The following is a 15,749-nucleotide window of genomic DNA, read 5'->3' as shown; positions in this document are numbered from 1 at the left end:
TTCGATTCGATTTCGATTTGATTCCGATTCGATTTCGATTAGATTTCGATTTCATCTCGATTTTATTTCGATTGGATTTCGCTTCAAATTCGAATCGATTTCGATTTGATTTCGATTTTATATCGATTCGATTTCGATTTGATTTCGATTAGATTTCGATTCGATTTAAATTCGATTTAGATTCGTTTTCGAATCGATTTCGTTTCGATTTGTTTTCAAATCGATTTCGATTTGATTTCGATTCGATTCCAATTCGATTTAAATTCGATTTTGATTCGATTTCGATTCGATTTTTATTCGATTTCGATTCGATTTTCATTCGGTTTCGATTCTATTCCGGTTCGATTTCTTTTTTGATCTAAATCGATTTCGATTCGATTTTGATTTCAATTCAATTTCGATTAAATTTCTATTCGATTTTGATCCGATTTCGATTAAGTTTTATTCGATTTCGATTCGATTTCATTATCGATCTAAATCTAAATTCGATTTCGATTCGGTTTCGATTTAATTTCGATTCGATTTCGATTCAAATCGGATCCGATTTCTATTCGATTCCGATTCGATTTCGATTCGAATAAGATTTGATTTCGATCCGATTTCAATTCGATTTCGATTTGATTTCGATTCGATTTCGATTCCATTTCGATTCGATTTTGATTCGATTTCGATTCGATCTCGATTCGATTTCAATTCGATTTCGATTCGATTTCGATTTAATTTCGATTCGATTTCGATTCGAATCGGATCCGATTTCTATTCGATTCCGATTCGATTTCGATTCGAATAAGATTTGATTCCGATTCGATTTCGTTTCGATTTCGATTCGATTTCCATTCGTTTTCAATTCGATGTCGATTCGATGTTGATTCGATTTCGATTTCGATTCGATTCCGATTTGATTTAGATTCGACTTCGATTCGATTTCGATTCGATTTCGATTCGATTTCGATTCGATTCGATTTCGATTCGTATTTTATTCGATTTCGATTCGATTTCGATTCAATTCTGATTTTATCTCGATTCGATTTCGTTCGATTTTGAGTCGATTTAGATTGGATTTCGATTTGGTTTCGATTTCGATTTCAATTTTCATTTCAATTCGATATCGATTTGTTTCAATTCGATTTCGATTCAATTTTGATTCGATTTCGATTCGATTTCGATTCGATTTCGATTCGATTTTGATTCGAATTCGATTCAATTTCGATTCGATCTCAATTTCGATTAAATTTTCTTTTTAGAGTTTGATTCAATTTCGATTTGATTTCGATTCGATTTCGATTCGATTTTAATTCGATTCCGATTCGATTTCGATTCGGTTTCGTTTTCGATTCGATTTCGATTTGATTTCGATTCAATTTCGATTCGATTTCTATTCGATTTCGATTTCGATTCGATTTCGATTCGATTTCAATTCGATTTCGAATTGATTTTGATTCGATATCGACTCCATTTCGATTCGATTTTGATTCGATTTCGATTCGATCTCGATTCGATTTCAATTCGATTTCGATTCGATTTCAATTCGATTTCGATTCGACCTCGATTCGATTTCGATTCGATTTCGATTCGATTTCAATTCGATTTTGATTCGATTTCGATTTCGATTCGATTTCGATTCGGTTTGAATTCGATTTCGATTCGATTTTGATTCGATTTCGATTCGGTTGCGATTCGATTCGGTTTCGATTCGATTTCTATTCGAATCCGTTTCGACTTCGTTTCAATTTCGGTTCGATTTCTATTCGACTTCGTTTCGATTTGATTTCGACTCGATTTCGATTTCAATTTTTATTCGTTTTCGATTTGATTTCGTTTCAATATCGGTTGGATTTCAATTTCGATTCAATTTTATTTCGATTCGATTTCGATTCGATTTCGATTTGATTTCGATTCGATGTCGATTCGATTTCGTTTCGATTTCGATTCGATTTCGATTCAATTTCGATTTCGATTCGATATCGATTCGATTTCGATTCAATTTCGATTCAATTTCGATTCGATTTCAATTCGATTTTGATTCAATTTTGATTCGATTTAGATTCGATTTCGATATCGATTTGATTTCGATTCGATTTTTCTCGATCGAAAACTAAATTTGATTTAGATTTGATTTCGATTCGATTTCAATTTTGATTCGATTCGATTTCTTTTTCGATCAGAACTAAATTCGATTTAGATTTGATTTCGATTTATTTTCTATTCGATTTCGATTTCAATTCTATTTCGTTTCGATTTCGATTCAGTTTCGATTCGATTTCGATTCGCTTTCGATTCGATTTCGATTTGATTTCGATTCAATTTCGATTCGATTTTGATTCGAATTAGATTTGATTTCGATTTGATTTCGTTTCGATTTCGATTCGATTTCCATTCGATTTCGATTCGATGTCGATTTCATTTCGACTCGATTACGATTTGATTTCGATTCGATTTAGATTTTATTTCGATTCGATTTTATTTAGATTCAATTTCGATTTGATTTGAATGCGGTAATCGGAAATAGATTTTAATTCGTTTCCAATTTCATTCCGATATCGATAGGATTTCATTCTGATTTTGATTCAATATCGATAGAATTTTGAGTCGTATACGATTGAATTTTTAGTCAATTTTGATTCAATTTCGATTTTGCTTTCCGTCGATTAGCTTTCTTGTTGTATTCAATTAGTTGTCGATTTGATATCGAAATGATTTCAATTTGCTTTCGATTCCGATCTAATTCTAATCACATTCCAAATAATAATCGATTATAGTTTTACTCGTTTTTGATTTCAGTTACGAGTCGATTTTGTCTCGATTTAATATCGCTTCAATTAAGATTTCGTTTTAGATTTAGACTTCGTTACCAAATTCTTTCCAAATGAATTTCAATTTTGGGTAGATTCGGCTCAATTTTAACTTAGTTTTGATTAAATTCAGAAACTTTTCTGATCTTCAGATTCAATTTTGATTATGGACTGATTTTGATTATATCGAGATTGAATTGAATTTGAATTTGAAAATTGAATCAATATCGAAACGAAATTGAATAGGAATTGTAATAAAAAGCGAAGTGTGAACCGAATTACAAATTTATTTGATCGAATCGTTATTACAATTTAATCAAAATTGATTCGAATCCTATTCGGATTCGACTCGAAGTCAATTAAAAAACGAATTTAAATCATATTATAATCGAACCTCTATTTCGGTTGATATCGGGTTAATAGAAATCGAGTAGATTTGAAATCGAATTTGAATAAAATCAAATTTAGATAATCCAGATTCAATCGTTTTCTAATTAAAATGGAAATCAAATAGGAATCCAACAAAAATTGAATTGTAACTGAACTTATGTAAATCGATTCCAAACGTTCGAATTGTTTGAAATATTTCTCCGCAAAAGTAGGTGACTCGTTCCGGATAAAAATAACCAATAATTATTTATACACAATAACTTTAAAACATGAATTACATCAAGATCTCACACAAAACGCAATAAGTCCCCGTAACAGTCGAATGGTTTTAAATAGTCTTCTTTATGTCCACTCGTGTCCCATTAATTACCTTCTCCATGACTCTCTTTTCGTCTGTCCCACATATGATGATGCCATATTGCAACAATAAACACTCACACAATAAGACTTTTTTTCGGTTAACTCTCGACTCACTGCTGATTGTCACGCTGATCGCCAATGACGACGACCCAACGGTTGCTCCTTGCAATATAAATTCCACGCGAATCATATTTTCCCCCCTCGCTCGGCGTGTGTTGATCCTCACCTGCGCTATGCACGGGTCTCTATGAGGTCCCCCCGCTGCATCGCCTCACGCCTAAGTACTGTTTTCGGTTTTGCGGAAAAAAGGGAGAAGAGGGTTTTAATTTCACCGATGCACTTGCGCAAGAGAAGGATTCGTCACGCCGCGGCACTTGGGGTCCGCTCCAAGTGCCAATTGAATTGAATGCGATATGAACGATCAGCAGCTCGGGATGATGGCGTTGATGATGATGGTGATGCTGATGCGCAGGATGACGACGACGACGACTTTCGTGCGATTGTATCGTTTCGCGATTTAATCGGATGCATAACAAAAGTCGACAGCAGGAGATGCAGCAAAAAAAAGGGTGTTGTAAAACTCCTCTCGATTGAAAGCAATTTGCGGATGGCACAAATATTTACGTTGGTTTGAATACGAGGATATTCACCTATGGGTTTGGTTTTGGAAGCCATTGTTCAGTTCTTAATTTGAGTCTAAACTAAAAGAAGTAAGATTGTCCGAATTGGAGTTGAATTTTTCTTCGCTTTTACAAATCCAAATTTAAAGGCCAGTACAACAATACTCTTCAGTCTTCAGTCGCCCACGAGGAGTAACGAAATAATTTCCAATTCGCAAAAATTTATGATGAATCTCTCCCGGTGCTCATCATTGTCGTAATGGCCCCCAGCCAGTGTCAGTGTCCAACCCGCGCGTGAGGCCACGATTAATGGTTAATATTTCTTCTTTTGAATGCTCAACCAGACGCAGCAGCAGTATTATGATTCCCGGTAAGAGGTAGTGGGTGACACCTTTCGTCCGCCGGAGAGTCCGCTTTCGTCATTTTAATTACCTTTAATACGCGATGGATTTCACGTCGCAGTGCTAAATAATGGTACTCTTTTCGGTTGGGATGATTTCACGAGAAATTTACCGGCAGATGCCTTCGGACCGGACTGCGAGCCAGCGCGACAGCAATTTGAAGCTATTCGGGAACGCTAATTGCTAGTAATTACATTAGAGGCAGTGACGAATCTTCGCTTGGAGTAGGTGGGCGGGATGTGCGATAGAAAATTGAATGTTATGAAGGTGCCAAAAGTCTATCAATCGTATTGAATGGATTAATCACGCAAATTTCTTCCGAGAATCAATCGGCGCCGACGACGGCGGAACGGAGACCAGATGAGCATGCCCAGTGTCATGAATGTAGTTTGTGGAGTGTTTCTCATTGTTCTATTTGACCCTTTTTTCTGATTAGTTAAGTTTTTGTGCTTTGGAGTGTAATGTTTTCGTTGTAGCTTTTGTTTGCGTACCGGAATGCAGTTGTTATTTATTTCAAATTTTATTCTCCTCTTAACAAAATCATGAAAATCGAACCAGAAAACTCTGATATTATAATTATATCGTACGATTTCATCCCATTTCCCAGTGTGCTATAATAGTTAGATGAATCGAAGATTTACACCCTCCCACAGTAAGTCCTAGGTAGGTTAGGTTAGACAATCTATAGAAATTGTTTTCATTTTAGTTGTAGAGACTCATTTGTTGATAAGTGTGTCGAAATCAAAGAATCTAGTTTGTTCGCGATCACCAGATTTCATCCTCGTCCCTTCCCTCGAATCAAACTGTATGTGAGTGAGCGCACGAGCAATGTGAAACGAGTGTGCCGTATTAGTCCTATAAGAGTAGAAGAAACCTTCAACCAGGTTCAGTTTTATTCAGTAGAAGTAATTCATAGATCATTAGCTCGTAAGTAGTCTGTCCAAGAGATGTCTAGTAACTGTTGTTTATTTCGTGTTAATGTTTAATTTATTAACATTCCAAGATGATTCAGTATTTTCCTTGTAAATATAATAGAAAAGCGAAGCAATCGAGAACTTATTCTAGTTAGTAACGAATTAATCTACTAGTGTTAAAATTTGACAAAACTCTTTTAAAGAAAAATATATGACGATTTTCCCAGTAAGAAGTACACCACCCGTTAACGAAAAATAAGTTCAAGTGGTAGTTAAAATTAACTTATTCTCTCTAATTAAACTGTAACAAATTCTAAAAAAATATATAAAGTTAAAATGACAAAGTCAGTGTACTCAATCCAAGTGTTAGATTAGGAAACGATGGTCGATGTATATTTCGATGATCTGTGCAGTATTCCATGTGAGAAAATAAAAACACTCAATCAATCAGACGTTGGTAATAAATGTTGACGAAGTTTGCAACTGAATAATTTTGTTTTGTTAGTTTCCTTCTTTTATATTATGTTTTATTATTTTATGCGTTGATAATTAATGCTTTTCCATGTTACGTGTGTTCTTACTAACTGAATTTGTGTTTGATTTGTTATCATGCCCACGCTGCTATACTCAGGCGGTAAGTACATTGTTGTAGATGTAATTAAGTTGATGTAACCATATCACAATATTCGGACGAAATCATTCGTCTTTCGTCAATAGAAAATGCATAAATCCGAAAATGAAAAATTGTTTTTTGGTTACTATAAAAGTTGGATTTAAATGATCAAAAGAGATAGTGCTGGTTTGTTCTAAGGTTAAAATGAGGAGTCGAAAATACACGTCCTAATGCAAGAATGAATAGGGCAATGAGCCTCAGAAAAAACTGTCAAACAAATCGTCGTTTCTGGTGAGCTTGAACTCTTAACTTAACTAGAAACCTGATTTTTCGTCGGTCTTCTAATGAATTCCTAAATTTCTTGAAAACGTCTTGGAATTTCTTCGGAAATTCCAATAGAAATCAAAGATGGGCATGAGGCGAAAAAAGCCTCCGTCAAAATAAGAGGATTTTCAATCAAACGATAAATTCAAATAAGAAAAGCTGTGCAGTGGAGTGGAAATATATTTAAGAAACGTTCCTGTAGATGGATTCAAGTAGTTCGAAAAAAAGTCACGAAAGAGTTGAAGCCCTTCAATACCGCACCTTTGACGACCTCACGGTCTGGTTTTACTTCCGGGGATTGGAAATCAAGTAAATGGACAATTCTTGATCCTGTGACGACTGATTAAGCGGGCTTGGTAGTCATATGGCTACTGCTTCTGCCTCATACGCAGGAGGTCGTGGGTTCAATCCCAGGTCCGTTCCATCCTCCTACTTTGTATCTTTCTCTTTATTTCTCATGTTCTAGCAATCGCTAGAACTGGAAATGGACTTCCATACCGTTTCCATTACTATTCCTATACCTTCAACTTGAGTATTCTAACAGTAATCTGCTAGAATTGGAAATGAACTATAGAGCTCGTTTCCTACATCCAATTAGAAATTCCATCAGTTACCTTCTCCTATCTATCACATTGGCAGCTCGTTAACCAAGACGGACCTCTACCTCTCCAACCTAACCCAGAAATTCCAACAAATTCCGCATGAGCTCGTGGCAAGTGCAGAGGTATATTCGTCTTGCAGTGGGCGAGTGATTGTATCATCATTTCCTCCCCCTTCCTCACATTGACTTGCATTCTGACGTGGCAGGCGCCAGTATGACCTAACAAATGAGATCACCAGTACTTGTACATTGACAATGTGGGAGTCCCAATTATCGGTTCAAGCTTTAGTGGGCAACGGTGGCTCTTCTCGACCTTCTACTCCCTGAGTAGTTGCTATGAATAAGGGCGTCCTTGTAAAGTATTACAGAAGATTTAATGGAACTGTTGATATTTCTGGTATTACTAAGTTTTATATTTGAACTAGCTGACCCGGCAAACTTTGTCCCGCCAAAAATTGATCAATTTTGAATACAGTTTTTGCGTTCTCAATTTATTTAGAAAACAAATCAGTTCTTCAGAATGATTTTTCATTTTATTTACATTTTTAACATAAATTATTCATAATAAAGTCGCTTCTCTAGATCACGATGTTCCATATCTCGATATCTCTCCCTATGTCGATAGTTTTCTTGGACCCTTCAACCAACATGCATTTTTGTTTTCTACATATCGATATCCTCCCTATCTCGATATCTCTTTATCGATCATATTCTGTTCAGGATCCACTCTTCTTATGTCGTTAATATTGTATTTAAATTTCTAGCATACTAGACTATCTTTGGACAATAACAAAAAAATCAACAACAAGAAATGACAATATTTGTTTTCTTTTGTTTTTCACAGCAACTAAACTTTTTTGATTTAGTACCCATTTCAATGTTTCTTCCATTCCTCGATCTCTCCTTATCGACATCGAGATGTAGAGAGTCGACTGTATTTTTCCTATTTAACAAAATATACTGCCGTCATACGCATATTTGTCTCATGTTTCATATGTACATGGGATAATCATGCGTACAACGGCAGTATAGCACATATCGAACTTTCCACTATCGAATGATAATGCCAACATTGATTCAGCACAACACTGATAGGAATTCCTTCGGGATTCCTTTACGAACTCTTTTAAAAAATATGTTTTAAATTATTCCAAAGAATAATTCTGGAAATGTCTTCAAAAATTCATATATAAATTATTAAGCAAATTCCTTTGGAATTTTTTTCAAAAATCCATTCGGAAGTTTCTCTTCTAGGATTTTTTTTTAGAATTTATTTACGGAATTCTCATGTTTTTTTTATATATTTCCATCGGATATTCCTTCATTAATTCAAAAGAAAATTATTTCAGAAATTCCTACGGATATTACTTTCAAAAATCCATCTAAAAATCCTTCAGGATTTTCTTTGGAAATTCAATCCTAAATACTATAATAACGGCAGTTCCTTTGGAGTATCCTTAAAAAAATACTATTTTTTTTAAAGGAATTAATAAAAGATACTCCAAACGAAACTCTTGAAGGTTTTGCCTTTCTCGTATACTAAGTATACGTAAAGGCTATATGTTCACTCCAAAAACAAACTTTTTATAGAAGGCTCGGAGACCCATAGTGTTATATACCAATCGACTCAGCTCGACGAATTGAGGTGATGTCTGTGTGTGTGTGCGTGTGTGTGTGTGTGTATGTGTGTGTGTGTGTGTGCAACCAATTTACTCGCAACAGGTTGCATTCGACGCATTATACTGCCCCATTGTTTCCTATTGAAAATTGGCCGGATCGGACTATGGGCTTGGAAGTTATGGCCAAAATACTTTTCCTCATAAAAAAGCGCGTAAAAAAGTCTAGCTCACTTTTAATGCACTTACCCTAAACGGATTGCCTCACAACAGGCTGCATTCGACGCAGTATCTTACTCCATTGTTTCCTATTGAAAATTGGACGGATCGGACAATGGGTTTGGTAGTTATGGCCAAAATACTTTTTCTCATAAAAAAGCGCGTAAAAAAGTCTAGCTCATCTTTAATGCACTTACCCTGAACGGATTCCCTCACAACAGGCTGCATTCGACGCAGTATACTGCCCCATTGTTTCCTATTGAAAATTGGACGGATCGGACAATAGGCTTGGTAGTTATGGCCAAAATACTATTTTTTACCGCACGAGAAAGGCATCATCACCGCTAGGTGGATTAATCTGGGTTTTTGAATGAATTCGTAAGGATTTTGAGAAGAAATATTGGACAAATTTAAAAATGTCAGGAATTCTCTTTGAAATTCTTAGAATTTTGAAAGAAACTCCTGGAGAAAATTTCGATCATAAAGAAAAATACCTAGAGAATTTCCCATTGGAGTTTCTGGATGAATCTCTAAGATAACACGTTTATGAATTTTTCAAACTTACAAATTTCTGAAGGAACTCCTGAAAGAAATTTCAAAGGAATTCCGAACATCTAAGATGTTTCTAAAGAGATATTTGAATGAATTTCTGGTGGCTTTTCCACTAAATTGTTTAACAATTTATATTAGTACAACTAAAATATCGAACTGTTTAAAATTGCCTTCCTATAGCGAGTCAAGAAAGAATTTAAGCATTCAATGTTCTTAGATCAAATCGTAGTTTTAGAATTATTGTGATGGTCGCGTTTAACTGATTATTCGCTTAACTGATGAATCCCTGCAATTATAGTTTGACAAAACGTGAATGACATAGTCAGACTACTACTTCATCGACTTATTCACTGGACTATCGCTGAGTGTGACGTTTACCGCTTATTATTGACGTTTACCGCTGACTGCACAATGGGGAAATTCGATTTCAAAGGTGAAAAAAAATGATAACTTTCTTCACGAACAACTTACAGAAGAGATCAAGAGCTTATTCGAAAGGCAATTTTGCAAAGAATTCAGTCAGTGCTGTTTCATGGACGTGGAACGCTTCTGTATGTAGTTATTGAGCTCGTTTTGCCCTAATGCCCCATATATCGCGAGTTTCCAAACTATTTGTCATTTTATCTTTAAGACATTGTTCAAAAATTGTGTTTATCTCTTCACTGTGGGTCCACAGAAGGGAATTAAATATATTTTGTTGGTAAAAGTTGCAAATTTAAGGGATTTTGGGGTCAAATAAGCATCAAAGTGCATTTTATGTGCAATTTTAATGTATTCTATAAACAATAGTAATATTTACAGATAAGTGTTGCTATTATTGTCTCAAAGTGTTGAACAGATGTTGACAAATGTTTGCCGAACAAAAATCAATGAAATAAATCGTTTCACAAATGTTTTATTTGGTTATTTATTGAGTAAAAAACGATTTTTTAAAACTTTTGAATAGCACTGATGCCAAACATTTCCAAACCATACCCGATAGCACAACTAGACAAGAGTAGTCATATGTTATGAGTCTTGATGTGATCATAGATAAGAGGTGATGGGAGATACTCTTTTTTCTTACCTTTTTGCCCGAATACCCCTATGAAATAATATAGCTCAATGATTCTGACCAAGAAAATGATGTAATAATGTTAATTTAATTGATATTTTCCAATGATATAATGAAAATAACAAATAATCATATAATTCATCAAAAATATTGAATTATAGGGGATTTAGGGGTCATACAGCTCATTTAATGTAACTTTTTATTCAAAATAGGATAACTTCTTTCACGAGCGACTCACAGATAAGGTTAAGGGCTTATTCGAAAGCAAATTTTCCAAAAAATCAGTGAGTGATGTTTTATAGACATGAGACACTTGTGTGTGTAGTTATTGAGCTGGTTTTGCCCCAATGTCCCATACATCACAGTTTATTATTTTTCGAGCTTTTATCTTCAAAGTATTGTACTAAAGATGTGTTGTCCTCTTCATTAAAGATTCATAGAAAAGCATTATGCATGCTTTGTTGGTAAAAGTTGGAAATTTAAGGGATTTTGGGGCAAATAAGTATTAAATTGCACTTTATGTGAATTTTTCATGCATTCTGTAAAAATAATGAAAATATTATTATTCTCCACAGTGAAGAGATAAACACAATTTTTGAACAATGTCTTAAAGATAAAATGACAAATAGTTTGGAAACTCGCGATATATGGGGCATTAGGGCAAAACGAGCTCAATAACTACATACAGAAGCGTTCCACGTTCATGAAACAGCACTCACTGAATTCTTTGCAAAATTCCCTTTCGAATAAGCTCTTGATCTCTTCTGTAAGTTGTTCGTGAAGAAAGTTATCATTTTTTTCCACCTTTGAAATTGGATTTCCCCATTGTGCAGTGGCTCACGGTTGAAGAACGGACTTAGTTATGTGTGATACATTACTTTACTCATTTAAGGATTATACAACAAAGCCAGGGATCGTACAACTAGGAAACCACATGCTTTTATCAGTTTTCTTTCAAGAACACGAGTTAAAAGAAACGTAAAGTGTCAGATCATTTGTTTATTTCTGCTGAACAGGTAACTTGAATTTCAGCACTAAACAAAAATTATTACACCAGATTTGGGCTTTTAGAAACATGAGTAAAAAAAAGTGGTGAATCTGAAATTCTCCACGGCCTGCACTGTATGATGATTATGCAATGAATTCCGTGGTGAATTTAGGCTTTTCTTCTTCGAATACCAAAATCTGACGTCATAACGGACCATATGCTATTATTCATTATTCTAATCTTGAAGATTAAGGCCAACTCTTTATATAACGTATATTAGATTGAACTGTACTTCTGTGTAGTTTTCTTCCCGAGTAATTCTTTCTATTCCCGCTATTTAGTGGCCACCCGTTATTTGCAACACCAGCTAGATCTCAGATGCTTTTCGAATCGCTTAACACTGAACTTTAGTTCATGGCATCATAATCGTCATAACCTTTTTCACAAAAGAGGCAACCGATAATATTCCCCTACAACCTGCAAGGTACGACAAGCGGGCACTGCTATTATGAAATAAAATATACCATTCAATCGGCAGCCGCCATTTGAATACTACTTTAATTCTACGCTTCTGGGCAAATTTTCAAAAAAATCCGTGGTGAGATTTTCCAGATATGCAGTTTTAAAGTTTTTTGATAAAAAACGCCTTATAAATCAATTAGAAATCCATAGCACGACGTAATAACTTAAAAAGAGTATTGTAATGAAAAATCAATTAAATCTCTCCCTATCTGTACCTATGATAGTCGTACAATTAACCCGTGTTGTTCGGACCAAAACCGAATGTAATGTCTTGTTCCAGATCACTCCTTCTTGGGCAGTCAATCGACAGTACATCGGCCACACGCGCATCTTCCTCGATTGTACACAGCCAGCGAGTACGGGGTTTACCCCGGAGCTGACGCTCTTTTCCAGGTTTTCTTTTTGCTAAGCATGTCTTTTGCAGGTCTATCTTCCGACATACGCATTACATGTCCAGCCCACTGTAATATGTCGTACTTTGTCAGTTTGCCCATGTCTGCATTTTTGTACATGTTAGCGCACACATTAAGTGCGAAAATATCGACGCGCCATCTATATTTGAAGAGAAACCAACTCACAGCATGCCCTCGCACACATACCATGATGTTGGGCAGGTCATCGAACCAGGCGCCCTTTAGAAAATTCTCTTCTTCCTCTTCTCTGGTACAAGATGGAGACACCCGCCAACAGAGTTGGGTCTTGTCTTACAATATCAGCGACACCTTTACATCACCGCCATCATCATCGAACCAAAATAGAAAAGGGTGAACGACCAGTAGAGATTAATTTGAATTCATGTTAAGTTTTAATGTGCTAGTTTGAATAAAGTTTGTACTCTAAGTGTTCAATTTAAGCAAATTAAAGTATATGTTTATTGTGTGAAAAGATGTGTTGAATGACTGTCACCGGGTTTGCACCAGAGGAATAATTTATTTAAAGTGGATAACATTACTGGTGGTCAATCCCATGACGAGTGCAATTTGCTGTTCTTATCGAGCTATCGAACAGTACACTTGATACAACTTTCGATTCATGTGTCTGCGACACACAATTTTCCACCACACCACCAAGTTTTGAGCACACTTCGAAAATTCGATAGTCTGCATATTTAATCGTTCATGCTTCATGACCGTACCGGATGACTGGATTAATCAACGATATGTACATAGCTACCCTAGTATCATTTTGGTTTTATGCTGGTTTTATTACACTTTTCTAGAGTAAATTATGCTCTTCAAAAGCGTGATAAAACTTAAAATGTTACTTGGGTAATTTTGTCCATGTCTGTAAGCTGCGAGATTTTAGCTGGCTACACAAACCGAAGAATGTCATACTTGCAGCCTCAACTTACTTGGCCTAACACTGTTTGGGCTGCCACGCTATCTTCCAACCATCAGTTACTTAGTTTTCACGGAGCTTATGATCAGTCCTATTCTCTATGTCTCCCGTTTAAAAGGCACAAAATGTGGCTATGTTTCCCGTTTAAAAGGGAAGAGAATTTAACACAAGTACGCGGGCTGTTGTATTTTGTATAACACTAACAAAAACATCGCTCGCGGACACAGCACGAACGAGCCTTTATAAGCGTTTAAAGACCGCGCGCGTGCTAACCGGTTGAAGACAATTTGGGCTGTTGCAAAAATCCTAGGAAAAAACTCCGGAGATCTTTCCTCGGAAGATAAACAAAAATCGTGTTTTTCTTACTTGTACACCCCGAGTGGTGCAAAGGGCCGCCTTGAAAGATCTCCATCCTGAGCGATGTCCAGCTGTCGCAGTAATCTGTTGCCAGGTTAGCTTTCGGACACTTATTTCATTTTTTTATTGCGCCGCCACACGGTCTAAAAAAATGGGTTATTATCGAAGTTTCAAGCACCTCTGATTTTTTTTTTACAGAAAGTTAGACAAGGTCATTTTGAATAAGGCACGGGGTGTTTTAAAATATTTCATCGGCGATTTTTTGAAAAAAGTGATTTTTATTGTTTTCTTCTCCAATATTCTGTATAAAAAGTCAATTGATAACTCAGCATCCATTGCTGCATAGTAACTTAACCTCAAAATCAGAAATATACATGTTTGTAACATTTCTTCATAAAAAAAACAATTTTAAACGGATCAAAAATGTTGAAAAATCATTTATTTTTGTGTTTAAAGCTTTTTAGAAGTATTTTTGAGTTTTTATTTTTTATTTTTACATGAATCACAATCTTTTTTTTCAGCAATTATTATCTATTTCCAGCCTTCATGCAGTTCTCTGCTCAATGTTGTATTTGTATTTTTTTTCTTCTACCAACATCCGTACTAGATAGCCAGCCCACTGTCAGTCTGCCATATTTTAAGGGATTCATAATATTTTTCTCTTTATACACTGGTTCATAGTTTCTGTGGTACACATCAAATCTTGATTGAAAACCACAAAAGCTTCTCATAATTTCCATGCTTCGTTTCCGAAAATGGCTACAGGATGAACTAAAGCTTTATATAGAGTGAATTTCATTTCAGTATGTCTGTTACGGAAGCTAAGCTGCTACACGCTCGACTGACTTGACTGCCTCATATTTGATTCGGTGGATATCTGCGGGAGTTATTCATGCTTCTATGGGCGGAAAACTGGTTACTTACGTCTTAGAATGCTGTTTCCGTAGCAACAATACGTCATTCATCTTTACGGGAAACATCCCAAGTAATAATTATGGTTTTATGTTCTTGAAGATAGTGATTTACTATTCAAGTGTGCTATGAAATCATTATAAGTACAACGATATGACTAGTGATGATTGTCTCACGCATTCAAAGCTAAACAATTTCCTCAGCACATCTGATCACATCTTCTACATATCCTCTTATTCTATTACAATCTACTTCACATTCACTACACAATCCTCTCTGATCGTTTCCATTGAGCTCGACTTCATTTGCAAACCCCAGGAGCATATGCATTAGTTCAGCTAAGATGATCTACATCAGTGGTTCTCAACCTGGGGTACTCAACCATGTACCCCTAGGGGTCCCTCCGCTGGCCCTAGGGGGTACCTCGAACAAAAATGGATAATGGCGGACGTTTTACAATTCAAATCGGAGCTTATTCATAAAATTTTGATAATTGTGTATTTTTTATTATTTCAAATCTTTGCCTTGTACATAATATGCATGACGATCAGTAAATCAAAGCCAATTCTGCCGTAATCCAAAAATGGTGTTAACGTGCAGTACTCATCGAGCTCTTTAACAGAAAAATGGAAAACATGCATGTTGTAATTTGGCGCTTACGTTACTTTCTCAGATTACGGCAGAATTGAACCTTGTCCTCCTCAACCAGAACAGCGTATGAAGGGCTGCGTAACAAAAGATCAAACGGAAAAACGTCGAATGAGCAAATTTAAATAATCTTCAATGCAATCTTCATGGGATGGACAAAATAAGTAGGATAGACAAATTTTGGGTAAAATTAGTAGTGTTGTAACTATGTCAATTATCATCCGATTTTGACAATTCAGGCATACCTGAACTAGAAAATTAATGCAGTTTCACGGTATGTCTATGGAGCCGATTATAGCCACCGGATGCCGGAAATATTCCGGATTTTTCGGAGGCAGGTTCAACGCCGTTAATTTGAGGTGGATATTTGGATAAGTTGTGGTCAAAAATTGAATAATATTAGTAACCACAACTGAGGTAGGGCTTCTGTCGATTGGAACAATGTAATGGGATTTGAAATCGAATCCAGAATCAAGTGAGATATGGCCACTTCTTTATAATCGTTTCCGATCAATACTTATCAAAGGG

At 35.7% G+C, this 15,749-nt stretch overlaps 1 protein-coding gene across 8 annotated transcripts in view; it reads left to right on the top strand.

The window, feature by feature from the left end:
* Positions 1-15,749, top strand: part of LOC134224953 (serum response factor homolog) — a 738,652-nt gene that overhangs the window by 88,454 nt on the left and 634,449 nt on the right. The window contains exon 3 of one of the 8 annotated variants that reach the window (XM_062704634.1): positions 5,000-5,968. The exons of the other annotated variants lie outside the window; for them this stretch is intronic. Within the exon in view, the coding sequence (XP_062560618.1) occupies positions 5,000-5,098 (99 nt within the window). The 3' untranslated portion in view covers positions 5,099-5,968. Of the gene's footprint in view, positions 1-4,999; positions 5,969-15,749 lie in introns of those variants that run through there. 8 annotated transcript variants of the gene reach the window in all.

The sequence above is a fragment of the Armigeres subalbatus genome, chromosome 3 (genome assembly GCF_024139115.2).
Source record: "Armigeres subalbatus isolate Guangzhou_Male chromosome 3, GZ_Asu_2, whole genome shotgun sequence".
Taxonomy (NCBI): domain Eukaryota; kingdom Metazoa; phylum Arthropoda; class Insecta; order Diptera; family Culicidae; genus Armigeres; species Armigeres subalbatus.
The sequence above is the reverse complement of the archived record's forward strand: the minus strand, read 5'-3'. Positions and strand labels throughout refer to the sequence as shown.